The sequence below is a fragment of the Chamaea fasciata genome, unplaced genomic scaffold (assembly GCF_029207755.1).
Source record: "Chamaea fasciata isolate MVZ Bird 193981 ecotype frontalis unplaced genomic scaffold, bChaFas1.0.hap1 SCAF_21, whole genome shotgun sequence".
NCBI lineage: Eukaryota > Metazoa > Chordata > Aves > Passeriformes > Sylviidae > Chamaea > Chamaea fasciata.
Genome location: NW_027094106.1, coordinates 7,359,533 through 7,384,931, shown reverse-complemented (window position 1 = coordinate 7,384,931; position 25,399 = coordinate 7,359,533). Strand labels below are relative to the sequence as shown.

General features: G+C 57.9%; 3 protein-coding genes across 3 annotated transcripts in view; 2 read left to right on the top strand and 1 right to left on the bottom strand.

Annotated features, from left to right (window-relative positions):
• ABR (ABR activator of RhoGEF and GTPase) overlaps window positions 1–6,104 on the bottom strand; it is a 38,127-nt gene extending 32,023 nt beyond the window's left edge. Inside the window, exon 1 of the mRNA XM_066201644.1 lies at window positions 6,009–6,104. The gene's annotated coding sequence lies outside the window, so the exon portion shown is untranslated. The remainder of the gene's footprint in view (window positions 1–6,008) is intronic.
• A 4,218-nt stretch (window positions 6,105–10,322) lies between these two features.
• On the top strand, window positions 10,323–11,054 carry BHLHA9 (basic helix-loop-helix family member a9). The gene has a single exon (XM_066202294.1). It carries the CDS (start codon window positions 10,323–10,325, stop codon window positions 11,052–11,054), a length of 732 nt encoding a protein of 243 aa, XP_066058391.1.
• A 2,648-nt stretch (window positions 11,055–13,702) lies between these two features.
• On the top strand, window positions 13,703–25,157 carry TRARG1 (trafficking regulator of GLUT4 (SLC2A4) 1). Its single transcript, XM_066201975.1, has 3 exons — window positions 13,703–14,154; window positions 19,188–19,320; window positions 19,887–25,157. Exons 1-3 carry the CDS (start codon window positions 13,759–13,761, stop codon window positions 19,892–19,894), a joined length of 537 nt encoding a protein of 178 aa, XP_066058072.1. The 5' UTR covers window positions 13,703–13,758; the 3' UTR covers window positions 19,895–25,157.
• The last annotated feature ends 242 nt before the right edge of the window (window positions 25,158–25,399 follow it).

The window sequence follows — 25,399 nt, the reverse complement described above, 5'->3', positions numbered from 1 at the left end:
TTCTCGGTCCAGCACTAAACTTCTCTTCCAGTATCACTTCCCTGTGGAATTGAAACCCTGAGGTCTGTGCCTCATCAGCCCCAAGCTGCACTCACTGGGGCACAGCTGAGAGGTGCCTGGAGAACAGGGCAATCACTTGGAGCATCCTGCCCTCAGGGCAGTGCCAGGCAGGGTGCCAGAGCCAAGCAAGCATGGGGAGGAGGGCAGAGACCCAGCCACAGCAGCACTGCTTCTGGCCTCTCAAAATACCAGATAGAGAAGGAATGAAAGGTGGTGGCTGGTCAGAAAAAGCCCTTTACTCCAGGTGAAGGCCTGGGCCAGCTATTGCATTGTGGTTCTCTTCCAAGAAGGAGGCAGCTCTGGCTGTATCTGCCACAGCCCCAGCTGCTCCTCTCCCCCAGCCCTGGTGCTGAGGTGGCTGGGCCAGGTTTGCTTCCCAGCACAGGAGCTGTGGTGTAGGAGGAGGAGGAGGAGGAGGTGTTGGTTCACAGCTTCGGAACAAAAATCGCCCATGGAACAAAAACCATCCATGGCAGAAAGCCCTGTCCCAGCACAAAGGTCTCCCTATCTGCCAGATCTTCAAAAAAATCTCTGAAGTTTACAGCTGGGACTTATCTGGAGGCAGACCTGCAGGAGTCCTCTGGGATTCTGCTTAGGCTGGCCCGGCTCCGCTCTGGCTATAGCCAAGGGAGCCAAGAAGTGCTGCTGCTACTGATCTACACACGTCAATTATCCTGCTTAGCAAACACTGATAAAGTCATTTGGGGTGGGAAAGCCAAGCCTGCTCAAAGCTGTCTCTGGGGAATGGGATGAGTTCTGTGTGTTCCCTCGGGCTGGCTCCCGGCCACTGCTCCAGGTGACCTCAGTGGGAGGAAAATCCAGCGATGCCACCAACCAAGGTGCCACTTTCTGGGATGGATGGACACTTGGTGAGCTGCCCTGGCTAACCCAGGCTCCTTTCTCTAACCCAAGAGAACATGAATTCCCTGCCAGCACAGAGGAAAGCTTCTCCCTGTGATCACTGCTGCCGGGTTGGCCACAGCAGGCAGCATCCAGCAGAAGACTGAGCAGAGTCATCCACTGGGATCCCAACTGGCGGCGTGGCTGGGCAGGAGGGGAGGAGGAACCCGAGGAACAAAGAGCCCTGCTGCACAGAAGTGTCTTCCCAGGGAAATAGAAAGAAAACAAACCCCAAGCAGATTTCAATAGCCTTACAATGCAAATGTATTCAGGCCCCGCAGGGCACTTCTGGCTCTATCCAGCCACCTAATGAGGGTTTCGTGCCTGCCCTGCTGCTGCCATTGCTTCTACCTGGGGCTACTGATCACCCACAAGCAGCCACTGTGAGCCTGGGGGCCACCTCTGTGCTGAAGTGCTGGTCTCCACGGTGGGCACAGCCCGGGGCCCTGCTGGCACCGAAGGGCAAACTCCATCCCCTCCTTCCCTTCTGCAGGGAAGGTGCAGCCCAGCACCAGCGCCCAGCCCTGAACGCTGCCGAGCTGGGGGAGCTCAGCATCGGCTCTGCCCCAAATTCTGGGGGCCAAAACCCATCCAGTGGGACTGTGCCCAGCCGACAGAACACAGGGATGCTGCATCCAGACCCACCTCCTCCAGGAGGGGTGTTGGCATCTCTGTGCTAGTGAGAGCAGCACCGCTGCCGTGCCAGGGGAGTGCCCCTGCCCAGTGAGACAGACAGGGACCCCCATCCCCCTGTGCACCCATCCTGCTTGTCTGCAGGGCCCTGGCATCTGGAAGGGCTGTTGCCCCACCCAGAAGATGCAGCCGCTGCCATGGTGGTGCCCACAGGCAGAGCTGATCACAGGTTTTCCCTCCGCTCTTGCAGCTCCTTTACAAGGCCTTCACTATCTGCCCATCAAAGGGCAAACTCCAACAAGCAGCACTTACTGCTCTCACTTAAAGCTTTAAACTCCAACTCTTCTATTCAAAGGCTTTCCAGCCTCATAAACTTTGCATTTATTTATGATCTTCTCTAACAGTGACAACCTGTCCCAGAGTTAACCCTGCAGTCACCATCTCAGGCAGCACCACTCTCTGAGGAAGCAGCCTCACATCACTCAGGGGCTGCTGTCACAATGCCATCGGGGGGTTTGTGGAGAGAAATCACCTCCCCAAATGCTGTCGGGCCCCAGAGCAGATGGAGACAGTTCAAAGGTCCCCAGCAGGCACATGCACACACACACGCTGCGGTTTTGTCCTCGCCTGAGCAGTTAAAATTAAACACTGAGACTCTGCCCTGGCCAGAGGAGGAACTTGGAGCCTCTTCAGAGCCAAACAAGCACTTTCTAACCGTGGGGAAAATATAAAGAAGTAAAAATTTTAAAACTAAAAATAAAGACACAGAGGTGGCAGGTGGGCTCTTGGGAGACACAGCTGTCCCCACTGCGCCTCCCTGCTTCGGCACCAAGATCCCATTCTGATGCTAAAGGAAGGGAGATGGATGCACAGACCATGCAACATTTCAACCTCCTTGGGCTGTGGAATCACCATTCCTTCCCCTCCTGCACACCAGGCAGAAAGAGATGCTCCAGTACAAACTCTGGACTTTGCTCACCATTTTCTGTTCTGCTTCTGCAGAATATTCCAAGAAAGGGACAAGGAACCAGCAGGGTCTAAGTGCAGCTTGGGACAGCAGGACAGAGCTGCCCCATCACCTCTATAGCAGCAGGGAGTTTTTCTGGGACAGACAGAAGTGCCACTTTTGCAGCAGCAGCACAAGCTGAAAGCAGGGATGGAGCAGCAAGAACAAACCCTGACTTTACCCAAATCATGTCAGAAGCCCGCAGTAGGACACCCATGCCAATCCAGCCCTCATCTGGGCACGCAGGAGTGAGGTGGCCAACGCCCCAGGAACTCCAGATGCCCCAGGGTCCCTTCCCCATTTCAGCCCTCCTGCTGCACACCCTGACACCGCCGCCTTTCTGTGCTCACCGCCCTCCGAGGCAGGACCCCGCTGCTCCCTTCCCATTTCCCAAGGTACCAGTGAAGGCAGTGCAGCCGAGCGAGGAGAAGAACCCACGTGACTACAGAATCTTTCCTTGAGACAAACTGTAATTCCAGCTAAACACAGGGCTGGGGATTCACTTACAGCACATCTCGCAGCCGCCGCATCCTGCCGTAACCAGATCCACCAACCCACGCCATCGTGGACTATTCCAGCTATGCCAGTGCTCCCCACCCCAGAGCTCACATTTCTGGGGTGTAGGGCGCTGCACAGGGCAGGTCAGAGGCTCCCAAAGCCTTCCAGAGGAGCTTCAGCTCCACGGCAAAGCCAGCCTCTTTCTGCGCTTCCCAAGGACAAAGCGAGGAAACCCAGCACCGTGTTGGTCCCAGCTCTGCGCTACCTGGCTGCCGGGCACAAAGCATCTCCGCCGAGCATCACCACGTCCCCCTCTGGGCCACCAGCACCATCTCCTGCTCAGCTCACCCTCTCCTGGCTGCCACCAACCCACAGCCCTCCGTCCCTTCCGTGGCAAACGGGAGGAGATGGAAGCAGCACCCCGGCACAGCCCGGCACCGCGCATACTCAGCTGCGGAGCCAGCTGCGTGTTTGGCCACAGGGACGGGTGACGGCCAAGATGAGGGGAATTTCAGTCCTTTCCACGCTTCGTTTTGAGCCATCTGCTCGCTGAGGCTGGGATTTTGTTGGTCCCGAGTGAGCTGGCACGGGCGTTATCTCGGATGCCAGGATCGGGTATCTGGCTATCACACGCGCCCGCTCCCGTGCGATAGCTGCAGACAGGGGCATGGTGCAGATTTCCTCGCTTTAAATCAGATTAATCACAAGCTACTTAAAGGAAAACACTGTATTTCCCTGGTAATTCCCATAAAGATGATATTCAACACTCCTTCGCTTGCTGTCCAGAGAGCGTTCCCCAAGGTTGATCCAGCTGGGGGCTGACTGTGTTCAGCCACAGCCACAGCACCACTAAGCTCCAAAATTCACATTAAAATACTGAGGGGGCCAGGCAGAGCAGCACTAACCAGGTTACACACCAGCAGAGTGCTGGCAGGAAAAGCAAACCGCATCACAATCAGGAATTTTCAATTACATCTGAAACATGGAGAAGTGAGAAGAAAACAACAGGAGCACCAGGTTAACCAACTGTCCATGAAAGGGGGATCCAGGCAACGACCGCACACCTCTTAACTGCACCCTCAAATTCTGCTCTTAAATGTCAGCACAGCCAGTGCACACAGGGGCCCTTATAACACCCAACAAAGGAAATGCTGATGCCAGGGAAAGGCTCAGGACAGGCTCAGGACAAGGCTGGGGAGGGCTGAGCCCAGCCCTCTGTGCAGAGCCCAGCCGTGTCACGGGGCAAGGAGCCAGGCATGCTTCCTTCTCTGATGAGTGCTGGAGCTGCTGACCCTGAGGAAGACCCATTTAGGGGAGGAGGAGGAGGAAGAGGCCACATTCAACCACAGCAGATGCAACCTTAGACTTCAAAGTCTTGCCAAAACACCCACCCCCAAGAGATGCAAAGGTCTCAAAGGGTGGTGCAGGGCTGGACCCCTCCAAGTTATGAAGCCAGGACCCTCAGGGGCTTGTGCTGTGCTTCAGGGAAGCCCCTTTAACATCACCCACCAACCTGGGAGCAGCCTTGCACCATCCCAGCTTTGGAAACATCCAGGAGCATAAATCAGATATAAACAAAACGCAGGTCTGAGCGTAAATCAGAAGGATTTGCGCTTGGTCACTCTGATGCACTCGAGCCACTTCAGCCACAGAGCAGCTCTCCAAGAACCACAGCCCGTGCCTGTTGCTGGGAGCTGGAGAGGGGCTTGGAGCAGCCCTTGGAAGGCAGCATTCCCAATGTCCTTGTTCCTGGCTGCAGGGCTGGGCACAGGCTCCCACGGCCGGCCGGGGAGCGGGACAAACACTCACACGTGCAGCCCGGCACAGCACGGTGACAACACTGAGAGCAGCCACGTACTTTGGACATTTCACCTCCAGGCAGCTCAGGAAGGTGAAGTGGAAACTTCCTCCAGCACTGCAGACTAATGCAATAAATATAAATGAACTAAATATTAAGCATAATTTGACATCAGATCACTTGCTCTCCAGTCAATCTTAAATCAGCACGATACAGCCTTGGGGGAAAACCACCACCTCAAACAATCGAGCAAGAACAAAATTAACTCAAGTCAGCTGCAGAATTAGCAGCATTAAAAGTGACATTCCCTAGCTGCCAGGACTGTGTTTGAACCGGGTTTAATGCTGATGCAATAACAACTTCCAGGCCGCTGGAAGTAGGACAGTGTGACGGCTGACAGCGCTAGCTGGCTGTGCCTTCAGTGCCACCACACAGCCAGCCACTAGCGAAATAACGTTGTCCTCAATCCACCTAGAAAAACGCCCCAGGACATGTCACCACCCCGGCATGTTTCTGCTTTAGAGCCTCCAGGACTTCCCCACAGGAGGTCACAGGGTGTCACCTGAGCTGAGGTGTTCCCGTGAGCCAGGTCACGGCGGGGAGGAAATGACTCCTCTGCAATGTCCCAGCCCCAGAGGTGGCTCTTGGGCCACTGGCCCATCACCACAGGCCAGCTGCAGGGGCCTGGCCAGCCGCCCTCCTCGCACACCCAAGGATGGGGCCTTGGCCTGAGATGTCCCTGGGAGAAGCACAGGGAGGAGACAGGGACTTGGGGTGACCTTAGTGGTTGGTCAGGGACTGCACAAGGGCGGGGGTGGCGTTAGCTGTTTGACGGGGACGGCAAAAGGGATTTGGGCACTCTCTACTACGTTTCGGCATGGGGTGCTCCTGGCTGCGTGATGGGGACACTCTGGGGGTCCCACGCCCAGTCACAGCAGGGACCGCACCAGCTGTGTGGCGGGGATGGCACAGGGGCTCGGGGGGCCACGGGCACGGCACGGGAGCGCAGGACAGGCAGCGCCAGGGCCGCGGATGTCCTTGACGGGGGGGCAGGGGCTGGGGACACGCTGCTCCCCTTGGGGCGCGGGGTGGGGACGGCTCCCCCTCACCCACCTGCCGAGGAAGCGTCCTCCGCGTCGGAGCTGCCGGCGCTGCCGCCCTCCGGGGAGCTGCCGGCGGGGCGGGGGGCGGCGGGCGGCGGCGGCGGCGGCGGGGGGGCCCGGGCCAGCGCCGCCTCCAGGTACCCCACCTTGAAGCGCTCCTCGGCCAGCGCCCGCTGCAGGCGGCGCAGGTGGCGGCGGCAGCGCTCCAGCTCCCGCTCCATGGCCCGCACCGAGCCCAGCTCCATGCGGGGCGCCGGCTCCCCCGGGAACTGCGCCTGCCAGTGCCGCGCGAAGTCCGCCCGGGCCGCCTCGCCCGCCGCCATCCCCCCGCCCCGAAGCCGGGATTTCCCCCCCCCACCCCCGGCACCGCCGCCTTCCGCCCCCCGCCGCCGCCGCCGCGGGGCCTGACGTCGGTGCCCGCCCCTGGCCCGCCCCGCCTCGGCTCGGCACGGCACGGCCCCGCCGGGGCGGGGGCAGCGCTGCCACCGCCCCCCGGCCCGGCCCCGGCTGCGGCCCGCGGCGGGAGCGGGCGGGGACCGGCGGAGGGAGATCCCCGGGACATCGGCAGATTGGGATGGGATGGGATGGGATGGGATGGGATGGGATGGGATGGGATGGGATGGGATGGGATGGGATGGGATGGGATGGGATGGGATGGGATGGGATGGGGACACCAGCGGGGTGCGGGTGCTGCGCTCCTGCAGCTCACAGAGTCCCGCTGCCCTCTCCGTGTCTCCCCGAGGAGCTGCGGGCAGGGGGATGTGGGCGAGGGAGTGCCCAGTGCCGGCAGCTCAGGGCAGTAACAACATGATAAGTTGTGCCAGAATTCATCCCACACACTCCAGGAGATCCCCGAGCTGGGAACAACTGAGCCTTGAAGGCTCCTGTGCCATGGGGTGGCTCCTGTACCTTCCACAATTGCCACGTGCCCTGGCCTTCACTGCAGAGCTCTGTGTCCCATCCTCATCCTCTGGCCGGGGAAACTCTGCCAGCCCTGTTGGTCTCAGGATGGATGAGCCATTCCTGGCCCATGGAGCAACAGGCACAGGCTCCTGTGGTAGGCAACGAAGGCCTACAGCTCCCTGAAAGGAGTGTGGAACCTGGTGGGGGTTTGTCTCTGCTCCCAAGGAACAAGGGGCAGGAAAAGAGGAAATGGCCTCAAGGCTTAAATTGGATACTTGGGAAAATGTCTTCACTGAAAGGATGGTCGGACAGTGGAACAGGCTGCTCAGGAAAGTGATGGAAACGTTCAATAAACATGGATGTGGCACTCAGTGCTTTAGTGGTAACAAGGCAGTGCTGGGTTAATGGTTGGATTTGTTTAGAAGGCTTTTCCTACCCGAATGGCTTTGGGATTCTGTGAAGGCCCAGGTAAGGCTTTAGCCCACTGCCTGCCACATGTGCTGTGTTTAAGCACGTGCCCATGGCTCACTCCCGCTCCACAGGATGTGGCTTTCCAACCTGTGCCCAGGGCAGGGCTGTTCCCTGGTGCTGCGCGAGGTGCTGGAGCAGGGATTGCACCCGCGGGCACCTCCAGGCCCCTCAGTGCCTGTCCCTGCCTCCTCCCGTGCCCTGCAGGGTGGCTGCCTGGGCATGGATGACTCACCATCCTGTGTCCCTCGTGCCACCTGGTCGTGCCCCAGCAGGAACAAAGCGCCCTATATTTATTTACCCGCGGGCCCAGGCAGTGTCGCAAGAGCCGCCTCCTCCTCCTTCCCCTCGTCACCAGGAACGGGCACCTCCTCCATGCCGGCCCCCAGCCTCCCGCCCTTCCGTGCTGCAGGCTCCCGTGCTTTGCTCTGGCACATCCAGGCCTCCCGGGGCAGCCTTCCCAAGGAGGATGGATGGTGCTGGGACAGCGCCAGGGGCCGCGCAGCCCGCCCAGGCTGTGCCAGCTGCCTCTTCACCAGGCTTTCACCTCCCGTGAGGGCTGTGCTCCCAGTGGCTCCAGCAGCTCTCACCTGGAAGCATCAGCAGTTTGGATGGATGTGGCAGCCAGTTCAGGGCTCTTTGCAGGAGCTGAGGCCTGGATCAGCAGCAGGGTTAGGGGTGCACACCCAAAACACACCTTTGGGCTGTGGGACCTGTGAGACCTGTGACAATGGGCAGGTGCCCAGCACTCAGCAGTGCTCCAGTGCAGAGTGACACAGGCTGGGAGGTGGGGAGTCCCCGAGGGCCAAACCCCTTCTCGGAGGCTGGGGAGTGCCGTGAATGGCCTGATATATGTGTGGCGACAGATAATTACGGCTCTTTCATCATCTGTCAGGCAGACGGGCCCAGCAGAGCCTCACAACACGTTTGTGGCTCCCCATCTCAGCCCATAAATCTCTCCAGGAGAGGGTGATAAATCAGCAGGGACCGGGGGAGCAGGGCCTGGGTGGGCGTTCCTGCTGACCTCCCAGCCTGTAATGGGCACCTCGGTCGGAAGCGCCCAGGATGAGGTGGGGATGGCCCAGCGGGATGTGCTAATTACAGGTGGCATCAGTTGCCCCGTGATTTATGGTCTGGCCTTGCCTGCTTCCCAGAGCTGGGGCTAGATCCCTGCAGCCAGGGCTGCCCTGAGACCCAGAACCCCTGGCACTGCTTCCCAAGGAACCCCCAGGGGCTGTGGGCAGGATGGGGACAGCTTTGGGACTGCTGCCCCAGCCCAGGCACCATCCAGCTGGGACTGCCTTTGTGCCCAGCTCAGCCACCTCTGTGTCTGCTCTGAACTGCACCTCCTGGCCTCCAACACCAGCAAAAACATCCCCGTGGCAGGGATCTGTCCTGCTTAGCTGCGTTTTAGGCAGGCACGTCCCTAAGTGGGTGTGACATCTGCGTGCTGCTGGCATTCAAGCATTCCAAAGACCCAAAGCTGAGCTCGCTGGGTAAGCCGGTGGTCAGGGTGCCTCCATCCCTGGCAGAGGAAGGTGAGAGGGATGCTGGGGAGAACAAGAGGGTCATAGTGAGCACAGGTGAGTGCTCGAAGATATTTGCGGGCTTCACCTCCCTTTGAAGTCCTGCTGCCTCATCCTGCCCTGTCCCCGAGGCTCTGGCTCCTGATTTATTGGGTTCCTGGAGCAGAGGCACCTGAATTAGCTCCAGCTTCAAAGAGCCGGGAGAGGAGAAGGGCAATAGACAAATAACCCCCCGCTAATAGTGGCTATTGATCAGACATGAGCTGGGATGATCAGATAGGAAGGGATGGATCAAGGGGGAGGGCACATTCTCCCAGGGCTCTGCTTTTGCACCAGACACCCCAACAATTTGTCAGAACCCCTCCCGGGCCATTTCTCAAAGCATTACCCCTCGCACAGGAAGGCATTTAGCCGCTGCTCGCTAATGAGATGATGGGCAATCACACGTGGCTGTCCCCCACTGCCCAGAGGTTGGGGACCTGGCCCTGCCCATGGCCTCCGGACCTGCTGCACCTGGCCAGCCCCTTATCCTCAGCTCGGGGATGCAGGAAACAAGGAGCTGCCTTCAGCATCCTCTTCCCCAAGTTAAGTGCCGGGCAGGCCCGGGAGCGCCAGCCCAGACAGCTCTGCCCCCAGGCTGCCGGGAAGGGACAGGAAGGCTCTGCGGGCAGGTAGCACTTTAGCTCTTTTATCACCTGCCCCGATCCCTCCTGCCACATTCCTGCTTCTTGCTCCGCAGGGCAGAGGCATGCCAAGCCCTGCACATTCCTGCACTGCCGGGGTCTGCTCCTGTCAGGCACCCACCTCCCCCTGTCCCCACGGATGCTCTGAGCTCACTGGGGCTGTGTCTTCTCCTGTACCCGAGCACAGGACTCGCTGCTTCCCTCAGCAATGGCACAACTTCGTGCTTCTGTTCCCTTTAGCTGAGAAATAACAGAGGTGCTGCAGGACCCATAAGCAGGGGGAAGGAAGAGCCAGGGTGGTGATGCCCCACAGGGCTCTGCCTCACAGCGCCACGGAGAACCCTGAGATGACCTGTCCCAGGGTGAGCCAGCAGCCTGCCCAGCAGAGGAGAGGGCAGAGCAACACGGGGGAGCTCCTGCAGTGCCCAAATTCTCAGCAGACACCAAAGCAACCCCTGCAACAAGGTGTGCTTGGTGGAGGTGCTTTCCCCGGGGGCCTGTGAGCATCCCACCACAAGCTCTGGGCACCCCACGGTGGCACTGATGCCTCACGCTCAGGGCAGGGACCAGGCAAGGCTCTCTCCCTGTGCCTCACCTGCGGCAGGTGAGGAGGGTCCCGGCTGCCACGTGACGAGCCCTGCTGAAGGTTTTTAGGGGCGGCTGCCTGTCCCTGGAGGAGTGTCACCCACACCTCCCGGGAGGCAGGATCACAGCAGCGCCTCTCCCGCTCCCCCTGCCGCTGCCATGTCCGGAGGTGCCTTGGGGAAAGGCGCGGGGCCAGAGCCCGACAGCTCCGAGGAGGAGTTGGAAGCGGGGAACGCACCCCAGGCGTGCTACAGGCAGGGTTTGTGGGAGTCCCAAGGCAGGGAAGCAGACTCCAGCCCGGGGGACACGGAAGGGGTGAAGGTGAGGAAGAGGAGCAGGCCAGCGCGCTCCAAGGCCAGGAGGATGGCTGCCAACGTCAGAGAGCGTAAGAGGATTCTGGACTACAACCAAGCCTTCAACGCCCTGCGGCTGGCCCTCAAGCACGACCTCAGTGGCAAAAGGCTTTCTAAAATCGCAACCCTCCGGCGAGCCATCAACAGGATCACGGCTCTGTCGCTGTCCCTGCACGGCGCCGGGTGCTGCTGGCCCTGTGCCCACTCCGAATGCCGCGCCCGGGCCGGGCTCCCTGCGCAGGAACCGGGGCTGAAGGGCAGCCGCCCCCAGCTGCCCTGGGAGCCCGGTTCTGCAGGGACACGGTGCCCTCCGTCCCCTCTCTGCGCTGGGTTTTCCCCTCAGAGGCAGCTCCATCACTCCGAGAGCCCGAAGGAGAACCGGCCGGTGCCCGGCGCCGCCTGTCAGTGCAGCGGGATCCCCGCGCTCCGCCAGCAGCGACTCGCGGGCAGCCCGCAGGAACCCCTGGCCGGGGCGGTCCCCTGGCAGCTGGGCTACTGCCAGGGCTGGGGACACCAGCAGCGCCTCCCCACGCACTGACCTGCCGGGCTGGGGTGGCAGGACGGTGGCGGGGAAGGTAACGGAGCCGTGGGACAGATGTGGGCAGCGGGAAGGGACTGCTGGGTGAGGGAGAGAAGCGCTGCAGGATGTGGAGCTCAGCTGCGATGCTGGCGAGCTCAGAGACCCCCCCGACAAGCTCTACAGGACCCTGCTGCGTGTCTCCCCTCTGCGGGAAAACCGCGGAAGGCGGGAAGTCCTCTGGAAGTGCCAGCTCCGTGTTTGTTGTCGCGGGGTCTCACTGCTGCTGATCGCCGCTGTTATTTATTCTCTCTTGCCTGCTCTGCGAGAAAACACGCGTTCCAAACCCAGCAGCAGGGCAGTGGCTGTTAATATGTGTGGGATGGACAGATGGGCCGTGGGGATGACGCTAAAGCCCCTGGCTGGCGGGTGGCTCTGGCTCCCGCCGGTGAAGGAGGGGAGCAGGAGCAGGGAAAGGTTACTGCCCTGGCACTTTTGACGCTAAGCTCATTGGTACAGACGTTTGTGCCTGGCAGATTTGCGAGGCCGGGAGGGGAGACAGATGTCGGCTTTCATAAAACCCACCCATCCGATTGCGGTTTCCTTCTGATCCCAGGGAAGTGGCTCTGTTGGGACAGGCCAATAGCGCGCTCCCAGCCAGTCCCGTGGAGGGGAGGAAGGGGGAATTTTACTGAAAAGGTCCCTTTTGTTCCTTCCCTCTAGCTTAGAGAGCTTGGACCAGCTGCGAGGGCTCCCTCCTGCCCAAGGCTCAGCAAACTGGAATTGCTGCAGGAATCAGGCAGGGATTTATGGCCACACACACCACAGCTGGCAGACTTTTGGACAGGACAAATTGTGATTCCCGCAGTGCTGAGTCCTGCAAAGCTCCTCCAGCCCCGCTGCTCCCATCCCAGTGCCACCAACATTCCAGTGGCAGTCTAAGCTCTCTCCCTGCCGGGGGGACATGCTGGAATAACCATCCCAACCTCCTGCTGTTGAGTACCGGGATCTCCTCCTCCTTCCTTGTTCTCCGGTGGGACAAGGGAGCTGGTCCAGGAGCAGAGGAAGACTGGTGGCAGCCAGGAGAGAGAGCTCTTTGCTCAGCAAAGGAGCCTCTTTGAAGTGCTGATGGTGTGAGGCATCCTGGCTGCAGCCTTTGACAGGTGTTCTTCGCCAGAGGAAGGCCTGCAGCCACATCCTCTGAAGGAATCCTGCTTCTCCCTACAGCATCCTTGCTCTGGGGGCTCTCCCTGCTCTGGCTCCCCCTGGGGCAGTGCACGGCCCTGCCCTGCCCTGTCAGCAACCCTCAGACAGGGAGGGAGAGCCCAGCAACGGCAGCATTCAAAGAATATTTCGGTGGCACCCTGACTCAGACAGGAGCCCTCCCTCCTCCTCCCGAATTTGCGTCTCCGTGTTTTTCCCACACCGGCTTTGGTGGTCAGCCGAAGTGAGGCAGATGGAAACAGATGGTCACAGAGGCAGGAGTGGAAGGGAGGCAAAACCCCGTGAGATCCGCCCCGAGCAGGGTCACTCCTCTGCTCCCAGATTCACATTCACAAACCGCGGCTCCTAATTCTGTTTGGAGGCTGCAGGAGGGAATAAGGCTCCGGGCAGGGCTGGGCAGCAGGTCCCGGCTGGCTGAAGGCTCTTCGGGCACCTCTCGGGGAGGCAAAAGGTGCTGGGTGTGCCCCGTAGATGGCACTCACTGCCAGGGAAACCCCTGGCAAATTTGGAACTGAAGCATAATGCACAATGGGTGGGAAACATCCATGTTTTCTGGGCATCCAGGCTCTGAGGGTTGTTTTAGCTCTCCCTCCTGCCCCTCACATCATCGCTGCTTCCCAAGGACGGAGAAGATGTAACTCACACTGCGCCAACACCCTTTCTGTCTTGCAGGTCCTATGCAGGGACGCGGTATGTCGCTGCTCTGGTGTCCCTGTCCCCAGCTGTGGTGTCACCACGGTCACCCGCCCAGCGCGGGCAGGGCGAGCTCGGCACAGCGTGCCCAGAACCTCCCCCACCCCTGTGCCCGGGGACGATGTTTTCCAGAGCGGCTGGAGCCACAGGTGCCACCGGGCACCCACACACCGCCCAGACCCTGCGGCCCCCCCCGGGCAGCCCTGCCCAGACCCAGGGCAGCTCCAGCCCCTCTCCGCAGCCACGAGCGGCTCGCGGGTCTGCTCCGTGTCGCATGTCCCCATCCGCCTGGGGGCCAGCGGGGCCAGCAGGGCTGTGTGCGCCCCGCACGGCGCGGCCCTGGGCATCCCCCGCACCCCCGCGGCTGGAGGCGGCCCCGACCCCCGTCGGCACGGGCGGAGCCCGGTCGGGGCTGGGCTCTCACGTACCGCTGCAGCGCAGCGGGGCCCCTGGGAGGCCCCGGGAAGAGCGGGGGGTCGGTGGGGCGGGACAGAGCCTTGGGCTGGGCCGGGCTGAAGGCGGCGGGGACTCCCCGGCTCTCCCACCGCTCCGCTCCGCCCCGCCGCATCCCCGCCAGCATCCCCGGGGGCCGCGGCGCCGCACGCACCGGGTCGGGCGGAGGCCGAGCGCGGTAAGGGGGTGAGGAGAGGGGGCACCGGGGACACCCCGGGGGCGGTCCGCGGCCCCGATCCTGCCCCGGGGGCCGAGCCGGGCTGGCCCCTCCTCCGGCTCGGCCTCCCGCGGGGCGGCGGGCCCCGAGCGCAGAGCGGCGGCGGCGGGGCGCTGCCGGAGCCCGCTCCGCCGGGCCATGGCCAGCACCGGCTCCGCGCCCGGGGGCGCGGGCCCGGGCTCGGGCTCGGGCACGGTGCTGCCCACCCGCTTCCAGGAGACAGAGAAGCTGCTGTCGGCGACAGAGGGCCGGGAGGAGAAGGGCCTCCGCGGCTCCAAATCCTTCACGGCAGCTTTGCCCGGCGAGACGGAGCGCAACGGGCACGGGCTCGGCTACAAGTCGGTGTCGGTCGGGCACCTGGAGGCGCCGCCGCTGTCGCCGTCCCGGCTGAGCCTGGGCAGAGCCTCGTCCACGGCCACCAGCACGGCGGCCCCGGATCAGGGCCGCCCGCGGGACTACCTGGTGCTCGCCATCTTCTCCTGCTTCTGCCCCGTCTGGCCCATCAACATCGTGGCCCTCGTCTTCTCCATCATGGTGAGTGCGGGACCCGCCGGGCGCACGGACCCGCCCGGTTCGCCTCCGGCTTCCCCCGCCGCCGCCGCCGCCCCGACGGCCGCCCCGGAGCTGTCCGCGGTGCTGCACCGCCGCCACCGGCACCGGCACCGGCACCGGCACCGGGGCGGGAGGAGCCGGCTCCGCTCCCGCAGCGCTCGGCCGGGCTGTGCCGCCCTGCTCGGCTCCCGCAGCGCGCTCCGGTGCGGGTCCGGGGGGCGCGGGCGGGCGGAGGCGGGCGGCGAGCGGCGCCGAGCCCGGGGCAGCGCGAGGGGAGGCGGCGGGATGGAGATGGAGATGGGAAAGGAGGCGGCGGGATGGAGATGGAGATGCGGGGAGGTGGCGGGATGGAGACGGAGAGGGGGGTGGGATTGCAGGGCAGGGCTCCGGGAAGCGCGGCGGCTCCGGGAAGCGCGGTCCCTGCCAGGCAGCGGTCCAGAACGACTCGCCGGGCTTCCCCGGGCAGGAGCTGCGAGGCGAAGCATTGACAGGGGATCTCCCTCCGCCCCTCCTAGCCCAGCCCTGCACCACTGGGGAGACCCTGGCTGGAGGCTGGTGCCTGGCCTCAGGCACTTCAAAGGGACGGGCTGCACCTGCAGCTCTTTTAGTCGCCCTGGAGAAGCAAATTTTCCCCATTAAACGTCCCCCACACCTCAGCAAATACACCGAGAGCCGAGCAGGGGGGAATGAAGCCAGCCCGGCCTCCCACCCATCTCGGGTACAGGTGGCTCAGTCAGCACAGCCCTACAAGCAGAGCCACCCCCTTCCCCAGCAGATGCTGCTCTCTTGTACACACCCAGCACCTTCTATGCCTTTGATTTGCAACAAAGGCAAATCTCTTTGAAAATCAGCTCCGTTACCTGCTTACCACCCAGAAATACACTGAGGGGCACCTGCTGCCACCACTTCCCCCCCAAAAACCACCAACAACTTGAAGGCAGGCACGGGCACTTGCCACAAAAAGCCCTCTAGGGAGACCAATTTCCATTTTGAGGAGGAATCATCGTTCCTGCCAGTGCCAGCTGTCATCTGCGTAGTACAGTTGTGTGGCACAGCCTGTATAGGCAGCACACAGGGAAGCCAGCCAGCCTTGTTTGGCTTTGCACTGCAAGGAGAGGGAAAGCAGCTGGGTATTGCATATCCATGGTAATAAACAAGGTCTCTCATGGGGATTTTCCAGCCACATTAGCCTTCATGCAAAACAGATCCTCACACTGTCCCTTGCAGGCACCAGAGCCTCCAGGGTGCTGGGGGTGTGCCTTGGGCCACGAGAGCCCCGTGGAGGAGGAGAGTTAACAGCGGGGAAAGAGCAGGAGCTGGTTCATCCTGCCAGGCACAGGGGTGTGGGGACTGTCACACCCCAGGGGAGGCAGGACCAGGGAGGCAGTAAGGATATAGGGCTGCCCTCTGCTTCCAAGGCCACTGGCAGCACTGACCAGGGCTCATCCACAGCTGGGGCAGGGGAGGCAGAAGGTGCATTCAGCTGAACTTGCTCTCCAGGACAAGGCTAATGGCACACGCAGCACATCAGTAGCCAGTGCACATCCTCTGGCCTCTGCACAGTTGCCCCTGCACTCTCTGTCCTGTGGTTTAATTAATTTATTACAGCCCTTTCTAGTCGTGGTCCTGCCTGCACCATCACCTCCTCCACACACCCACCTGCCAGCCAGGGACCCCCACAGGGCACCAGCAGAGCGGGATGAGGAGTGATCCATCCTCCCTCCCTCCCTGAGGAACCAGGAAACCTCTGGTTGGGTGTTCCTGCCAGCAGGAGCAGCTCTCAGGGCCCGGGTTGATGCTTCACCTGCTTACAGCAGGGAGGACTTGGGCTCCCAGTGACCCCCCAGGCTCAGATCTTCTCTCAGAGAAAAGCCCAGGTATGCCTGATCATGCACGGATCTGAGCAGGAACCAGGTTTTTGTGATTCCCATCGCCTGGGGAAACAGGAGGACCTTTCCACAATTGTGCTGACATTCTTTTAGCTCTGTAATTGTGCTTTTCTTCCCTGAGTCAAAGCTTTTGCACATGAAAGCTTTTTCTTCCTGGGTAATAAGCAGCGTCCAGAAAGGAAAGTAAATTAATGCTTTGTAGTTTCGTGTCTCATAAATCATTTTTCAAAAGGTGCTCTCAGATCCCGGCAGAGCCTATGGCCAGAGGTGGAAAAAACCCTGCTCTAGCCCCCCAGCCTGTTCCTGTTAATGCTGGTTTCATGGAAATTAATTACCTGGAGGCTTCTCCATGGATTCTTGGATGTGTTTTCCTCACCAAGTGATGATCTGGCTGTTCTAAAGGGTTCAGGTCACTCCCCAAGAGAGAGAGTGGGACTTGTGGTGGACAAGGATGTGTCCATCCCATGGGATCCATCTCATTGGAGTGCAGGGCAGGGCTGGGTACCACACACCCACCCTGCATTCCTGCTGTGAATCCATTCCTCTTCCCACCAAAGTGCAGCCACTTCGGGGGAAGAAGCAGAGGAGCCACGTCCCAGAGCAGAAAACTCCAAACAAACAAAAGGAAATGAAAAAAATCCACCCAGAACCGCCACATAGTGACATCAAGGGCAGTTCTGCACAGCACTCGGTATCCAAAAGAAGTTCTGTCATTCCTAAAAGATGTGGGAGAAGTCAGACTGTCCTCACCCATTTTAAGTGCCACAGCCATCTGTCTCACTCTGGAGTTGATTTATACCTCCCTTGGAATGTTTCCTTCAACAAAAACACCAAGTGTCGAGGATTAATGATTTCTTCTGAGTAATTGGTGGACGGCAGCAGAGAGCATCCAAAGCCAGTTCATAAATTGGGAAAGATTGCAGGAAAGAGGATGTGATGATTTGTCTTCTCCATCCCTGGGACTAGCACGGGAAAGTAATTGCCTTTATTTGCAACAAGGCCACTTAGGGAAAAAAAGAAAAAAAAACAACAAAAAAAACCCCACCAAAACCATTTTGAGCAGTGACTGGAACAGATAGAAGTGGGAAACAGGTAAAATTAATAACTCCTGAGTCACCCAGCCTTACCTGGCCCACGGGTGCTGCAGAACAGCACCCACTCCCCAGGTCCTGCAGATTTTCCAGCTCTGGGCTGTAGCAGGGAGTCCCTTGGCACTCACACAGTGACTCACTCCCCCAGAGCCCTCGAGCCTTTCGGAGATGTTCTGCCTTGGTGAGCCTCGATTAATAAACAAGATGTAAATGTTTCTGTGTGGAAAGCAAAACACGAGATTAGTGATACTAGAGAGCTGTAATCAAACCCTTCCACACCGATGAATAATATATGTGCAGTACCAAATTCTTACTAAGCACCACATGCCAATGCTGATGTGTTTCTCATAATTGTTGGGGATAAATGAGCAGTAAACACTTCCAGAAGCTGTAGTGATAAATATATAGAATCCCTTAGCCTATATATTTTGCCTAGAAGATAGCTAAAACTGCGTATTTCACTGCAATCTAACCCACACCCTGCCAAAATATTACACTTGTTACAAAAACCAGAGCCTGAAAACCCAAATCCCCAGAGCTGGAGCTGTCAGTGAGCAGGGCAGGGATCCTGTCGATCCCTGGGCTCCTGCATCCCTCCCCATCTCTCACCACCAACCCATGAGGCTTCATTTTGTCACCTCCTGTTCTGGGATGAAAATAACTCTTGGCTGCATCCCATCGCCTTCAGAGCGGGTCTGGCAAACCTGCTGGTGAGACTGGGAGGAACAAGGTCCTGAGCTCTCCTGGTGTCACTGGTGGGGACACTGATGCCCAGGGTGGCTCCTGAGAGGAGCAGGGGGGCAGTGGAAACAGCCACCTGCTTGTTTGAGGCTCTGCTGTGTTATTTATGGGGTGACACAAACCCAAACGAGCTCGTGGAAACCTCCAAAGCTGCAATTTTCCTGCAGAGCAGCTGCCCATGCACAGCCTGGGCTGGGGAGGTTTTGGGCACGGTGCTGCCAAGAGGCAGTGGAATTAAAGCAGGGAAATGGGGCAGTAACATCCAGTATTTGTTCAGATCCTCCGTGATCTTTCATGATTATTGCTGGAGCTGGACTAGGCCTCCCTGCTCTTAATATTTTATTTCTCTTTAACATGAGGCAGGGGATCCTTTCCATCACAGCTAGTTCTGAGATGCACATTTTTTCAAAGGGAACTGGCATTGCTTTCATCCACTTCCACCTTTAACTCTTTTTAACTAGTACACTTGGTTTTTTTTCAGCTGAGAATTTCCCCAGTTTTAGCAGCCATGCTCCGAAGGGAGGAGCTGTCACACAGCACAGGGCTGTGGGAGCTGCTGGCCCCACAGCTTGCCCCAGATCCCCCTCCTCTCCTCCAAGGCAGCATGGCTGGAGATGGATGGGCCAGGGGAAGAAGCCTTTAACCCCTGTTAAAGTGTTAAATACATAAAAACAACCCTAAAGGAGGAATATCTGCTTCAAAGCGGTTACATCATCAACAAAACCCTATTCTCAGTGACGTTTAAGGGGGTTTTGCCCAACTCCTCCTCTGGATCAAGGATGCTGAGCTCCCTTCTCCCCCTATCCCACCTTGCTTCTCTTTCCCCTCACTCCAAGCTTCCCCAACCAGGGACCTTCAAACCCCTTATCCACTTTTCCTCCCTCCAAGCCCTCTTCCCAATGGGGTTTTGTGGGCAGCAGAAGGGCACTGCATGAATTTGGGGAGGCTTTTTGATCCCAAGAGCCGGGCTGGCAGCAAATGCTGACGCACGGTGAGTAATGCCACCACAGCTCCTCTCACAGCTGCCCTTCTGCTAAGTGCTGGGTGCTCCCCCAGCCAAGGGCAGGACGCCCAGCTCGCCCTTTCCAGCAGGATCAGGAGGCCCTTCCCTCAGCTGTGGGAATGCTTCTCCCTCACCAGGAATCCTCACTTCCAGCATTTTTCGCTCGGGAACCAAGGGATTGCCAATTAAAGAGTAGGAAAGGAAATGGGGCTCGGTTCGGGGGCTCTGCAGGCAGGGAGTCACCCCTAGAGGTGCTGCCTCGCTCAAGGGACTCTTTTTGTGTCTCCCCAGTCGAGGAACAGTGGCCAGCAAGGGGACACGGACGGCGCCCGGCGGCTGGGACGCATGGCCAGGCTGCTCAGCATCGTCTCCATCGTGCTGGGGACCATCATCATCGTGCTCTACATTTCACTCAGCGTCAGAGGTAACCCTGCCTCCTCCTTCCCTCAGCCCAGCCCCAGCAGGGACCTCACCTGGCTCCCAGTTCCAGCCCAGGGGATAGGACAGACCTGCCCCCAGTCCACCCCCACCTCATTCCCAGCCTAAGTGCAGTGGGAACTGACTCCAGCTTGGTTTGGCCGTCACCAGCCGCACGCACACATAAAAAACACCCCAGAGAATGGGCTCCTTCCAGTAGAAACGTCCATTGCCCAGCGTGGAAAGCCCTCCCCGTGCTGTCCAAAGTGCCCTGGTGACCACACAAAGTCTCCCTGGTGAAAGGCCCTGCCCTGCCAAAGCCTCTGGTTGGGTTTAGAAGAGTGGAGCGCTGTAAAAACAGAAAGGTTTCAGGACACAAATCAACCTGCCCAGAAACACAATCCCAAAATATCTTGGGAACCTCCCCAACACAACCCCACCTGCCAAACCAGCATGATCAGCACAGCTCAGGCAAACAGGGACCTCAGAAACACCCAGAGGCCAAGCCAGGAACGTAAGGGGAACATCTGTTGACTGCTGGAAGCTGCCCTAAGCCACTTTTTTCTTTTTCAGTTTCCTAGAAGACGTTTCAGCATGCAGATACCTTGAAGAGGAGGAAGACAACTTTCCTTTTGGGGTTTTTACTTTCAGCCTTGCAACAAAACAAAAAAAATTGTCACAGTGTAGGTGGGCAGCCCTAGACAGTCTGCTCTGGAGCGCCGTCGGAAGGAACGCATGCTTCAACTCACCGCCTCTTGGGAATGAGCCTGTGCCAGGGATGGGATAAAAATCACCCTGAGTAGGAATGGGAGAGGCCACGCGGAGAGGAGAAGGGGGAAATCCACTACCTCATTCCCCTCCAGCAGAACTCACGGAGCGGGGAGACAACTAAAGTGCAAGAGGAGGAGAGAGAGTCTCCAGGACGAAGCTGGCTTTGGGAGGAAAATACAAGGCGAGAAGGGGATGTTTTGAGGAGTCCTCCTGAGAATTTCGGCAGGAGTCACTGGATTTTTGGGGGGTTGTTGGTTTTTAAATCGTCAAATTCTCTGTCTCTACAAGAAAAAAACAAAACAAAACAAAAACAAAAACAACGAAACAAAGCTCAAACTGCCATCAGGAGCTGAGAGCTGTTCCACGGAGGAGGAGGGAGAGCAGAGCTGCAGCAGGACCACGGCTCTGCTCCGAACGAAACGCAGCTGCCAAAGCTGGAGGATGTGGTGGGTGCTTTTGTATTTTTGATGAAAAAAAAGAAAAAAAAAAGAAAAAAAAAAAGAGACAATGACCATTTGCATGCCTTTGGGAATGTTCTCCATGTCTGTTCCTACGAGCTCTTTTATCACTTAGGGCAGATCTCAGAGCTGGCAGAGCAGGATGTTGCTGCATGAGAACCCCAGGCTCCTCCTCACCCCCATCCCATGGTGGGCTTTTTACTGGAAGGTAAAATCAGGCGTTCCCTGTGAACCCACACATTTCTCTGTGCACCCAAAGGGAGGTCAGCAGCCCTGGCACCGAGACAAGAGCCTGGTTAATGCCCAGCAGCAGCACCAGGGCACGGGGAGCCCGTTCTACCCACTCACACCCCGATGCCACGGCACGTCCGTCACGCAGAGGCTTCAGCGTGATCCAGCCCCCACCACTGCCAGTGCTCACCCCCTTGACCCTCTGGAGCTTCAGCTTAGGGCCTCCCAGGAGATTTTCAGGGGCACGAAGGAGTTTTAGGCTCCTGCTCCTCTCCTTGCATCCCTCACACAGCTCTTCTGCAGCTCTGAAAATCTCCGGCGTCCCCGGAGCTGCCCGGGGTCAGTCCCGCCGGTCCTTGTGTTATTTTCTAATGTTTTGTATTCAACCGAACAAGAAAACAGACTCTGCTCCTCCCACTCTGTCTGCAGGTACCACAGGCCCTGCCACGTCTTCCACACCCCACAGCTCCCTCGGCCCATCCCCGTGGGCCCCAGTCCCCACACCTCCCTCGAGGTTCTGTCCAGCCCCAGCCCCTCTCCGCCCCGCTCACCCCTCTCTGCTGTGGGGATTTCCTGGGGTTGGCCCTCTACCCACCCACCCAGACTATGCAAAGCTCCATTGCCTGTTGTTTTAGTCAGGCTTTGTGACTTCTGGCCACGTCCATTGGCTCCCTGAGTCTCTTTGATCCAAACTTTGGGGACACACGACCAAGAGCTGCACTGCCCGGCCTTTCTGTTGTCTCCAGCTGACAACCTGCACGGACTGACTGAGAAATGTTGTCCTTCGGGGCACTTCTGCTCCCTAACACCCATCTCCTGAAAAACACCCCAAATTCAGACCAAATTCAATGCTCCCCAGGGCTTGTCTACATGGAGAATCCACCAAAAGAAACTTCACAACATGGTAACTGCTTGGCACTAACTCATTCCCCGGGCTCTGAGTGGGCACATGGGGTTAGCACAGAGTAGGGGTGAAGTGTAAATCCATGCTGTAGTTACTCTGTAGTAGCTTATGTGCAAAGCCACAGGCACCTCTGTGAAAATTCTCCTGTCACCTTCTTGATTGCTCCTCTTTCAAGTGGTGTTTTCCTCTAGAGGTTGTTTGAATCCGGGGGGTGAGAAAGCCAAATCCCCCAGACACGCTGTCAACATTCTTCTCTCCACTAAAAGGGATTCCAGGGACTCACAGCAAGAGCACATCACTCCGGCACTTTTCTCGGGCTCCATTCCCATCCACCCCTTTGCCAGCACTCCGTCACAAACTGCTGGGGTCTAAAATGGACCAAATCTGCAACTTTTCTTTTGCAATTTATCTTTTGTGAGTTCAGCAAACAGGGACTGCTGAGCATTTCTGGGTGGGAGCTCCCTCCTCCATCCTCTGTCCAGGCACCGCATCTTTTCCTCCTGAGCCCTTCAGAAACCCTCTCTTGGATGCTCAAACTTCCATCTTTTGGCCGTTGAAATCCCATCAAATCCCCCAAATGTTTCCTTCTTTAACTCTTGGACCCAAAAGCTGCTTGCTGGGTTGGTTTTTTTTTTGGAGCTACATAAGGGCAGTGCAGCCTGTCCCTGCATCTCCTGCCCTTTGCCCTTGGAGCTGCTGGAATTCAGCTGATGGGAAGAGCCCAGGAAGCTCCTCCCTGGGCAGGAAGGGCCCTTTTTCAGGGAAAAGTGCTGGAGGGAGTTATAGGACTTGAGAGCGTTTATTAAGTAAGAATTTAAATGCTCTTTTATCATTATATAAAGCCTTTCATCTAAAGTGCTTCTCTGCATCCAAAGGATTAAACCCTGCCACCCCCCACGAGGTGGGTTCACATTACTGCTCTAATTGCAGGGATGGCAAATGCTCAGGCACTGAGCAGCTCCCAAATCAACCCCCTTTCTCTTCCTCCTCCTTAACAGAACCCTGCATGAGCACAGATTTCCTTGGAATCTGTTTTTTAATTTTTTTCACTGGGATCTAAACAAACTCTACCCCACTGTGGTTCCAAATGGGATTCCTGCAGCCAGAGGAAGGAGGAGGGGGCTTTGTGAGGCAGCTGCAGTGGTCCTTGCCAGGAGAAGTCCCAGGCCAGGGCAGCACAGAGCAGTGGATTCCCTTGGATGCAGGAGAAGGCAGATCTCCCCAAAAGCCCCAGGGTGATGATTTGTTTGGGCCTCCTGTCTCATTGGACAGCTCAGGTGATGCTTCTCACCTCACAGTTAAGTATAACAAAAGAGAAGAACTGACACTTGAATCCCTTTCATTCTAAAATCTCCCTGAATAGGTACAATTGTACTGCACCCTCGAACTCAGCTTTTTGCCCCCCTTATCCTTCATTTAAATCCGTAGGAAAGCCTCTACAGTTATCCCTGAAAAAGTATTTGCTCTGCTTGTAACCTGCCTCTGCTGTGCTGGAGGAATAAACCCTCCATGGACATGCAGAAAGTCCCTTCCCTCTGCCGCCCCATCAACTTCCCCACACATTTTGCAGCCTGTTTTGCAATGTTTTTGCCACATTGCTCTCCCCATCCCGCACGGTTTTATCCCAGCTCAGCTCCCTCTTTGGCTCTTTTTGGGTGGAATTTGCTGATATTTGTGAAGTAGGAGGTTGCAGAGCCCCCAGCCCTCAGCACACACCTCACCCGTGCTGTGTTACAGGGAGGTAGATGATGGCAGAACTTCACCCTGAGGCCACCAGGCACTGTCACCCCTTTACATCCACCAGGGAACTCTCCTTAACTCGGCTTCCAGCACACAGGAGGGCACCCACGGAAACTGTGCCATGAGCCTTTTCCTCTCCAGCCCCACCGAGCAGCCCTGCTTCATATCCCCCAGCTCTTTGCCACCTGCTGCAGCCTCCCCTGAGCTGACACAGGTCAGAATTCTCCGTGTTTGCAGCTCAAACAGTCACGAAATCCTCAGGCTCCGGCCTCAGCTTCTCCCTCCCGGTGAAGGAAAGGTGAGAGCACGGTGACAATCCAGCCCTACCTGACAGGGGAGCTGAGCTGGTAGGAGGAGAGCTCTCTGAAGGGATGGAGAAGGTGGGAATTGTCTCTAAATGTGAGCTGGAGTGGGAGTGAGGATCGACAAGTGTGAGGTCCTGGTGGGATGCAAATACACAGGAAGGAGCCTCCGAGCAGAGCACGGGGCTGGTGACACCTCTCTGGCGTTGCTGTGGCGTCTTTGCCAGGATTTGGGGCAGGGCTGGGCTCTGTGGGGTCCCACAGAAGGGCTGCTGGCTGCGTCAAGGCTGGATTGAAGCTTTGAGCTGAACCTGTAACAAACTTGGTTTTGTAGCAGCTCCTGGTGGGATGCAGTGACCCGGGGTCAGGAAAGGTCACAGCACCCGCTGGGTGCTCCCTGCAGACACCAAAGGGATCTGAGCACCACCAGAGGAAAGAAAGCCACCAAAGCATCTCAAAGTTCGCTGTGTTAAGGATGGGTTTGCTTTTTTCTCTGGCAGGTATTTCACCCTGTTCCAGCTCATCCCTCTCTCCCTGCTCTTTGCTGGTTTCACCACGCTGTCTCCTCAGCATTCCCAGCCCCGGAGCATTCCCGAGTCCCACAGCTCGTTCTTCCCACCCTCTGCCTCTCCTCTAACCCGGACAGGTCTTGCTGCAATGAGATCTGATCTCAGAGCTCTGCCGGGAGGGGTTAGAGAGGGCAGGGAACCTCTGACCCGACTTTCCCCGCACAGATTTCTCCATGTAGACAAGGCAGAGCAGATCCCGCCTTTTATATAAAATGAGATCTCCGTTTCTGTTGGTTCTGAGCCCAGGGACAGGCTGCAGAAAGGCACCCACTGGGCTGGCCCCACTCTTGCCCCGTCGCTTTGTTACTCGTCACAGAACCGCAGCCAGGGTTGCACTGTCAAGCTGAAATAATTCAGATTTAAGCTCGTTTTCCTTTCAGTATACAGCCTTTAATTTTGGCAAAAACACAGTTAGGTTTGGACTGAAAAACTCCCCTTGCTCGGGCACAAGCCACGGGGGTGTGGGGGGGGGAAAGCAGCCTTTTCAAAGTGGGAATATTTGTAAAGCATTTGCCGACACCAGTAGGTAGCAAAACTCCAACCTATAAATACCCATCCAGGATAAGAAACATCAGAAAGGGAACGTGTGCAGGATTCACCAAGGCAACCCTGATTCCACCTGGGAGCCCTTGTTGGAAGGCGCCAGGACTTGATCCTTGGCTTGTAAGTGCAGGGTCCATCCCCCCACTGGGAGAGCCACAGCTCACACACAGCATGAACACACCAGGAATTGCAGCTGGGTGCTTCTCTTTGCTGACAAATGTTTCTTTTTCTGCAGGATGGTATGGTATATCTTATATACTTTCTTTGTATTTCTTGGCATGAGAAAAAAAAAAAATTAAAATGTAACATGCATGGTCAAAGCTGAACTGGTTTCTTCTGTCTAAATGAGGAAAAAAAATATCCAAGCTACTCATTCAGCGATTGCTTCACACTCTGAGAGCAACCAGTCGGTATTTTGGGCGCAGTGGGTTGCAAATAATATGTACAGGCAAAGAGTAAAGAAAACAGCACAAGTCAGAGCAGGGAGAGGTGCAGACAGAGCAGCTTTCTGCTGGTTTTTACCACAAACACTTCCCAGGAGTCTTCCCAGGAGTTTTTCCAGCCAGAC

Bases quoted from the DNA above. Each gene is read 5' to 3' on its own strand.
- BHLHA9 (XM_066202294.1), top strand. From the start codon at position 10,323: ATGTCCGGAGGTGCCTTGGGGAAAGGCGCGGGGCCAGAGCCCGACAGC.
- TRARG1 (XM_066201975.1), top strand. From the start codon at position 13,759: ATGGCCAGCACCGGCTCCGCGCCCGGGGGCGCGGGCCCGGGCTCGGGC. The intron at 14,155-19,187 runs GTGAGTGCGGGA...GTGTCTCCCCAG, and splicing joins CCCTCGTCTTCTCCATCATG to TCGAGGAACAGTGGCCAGCA.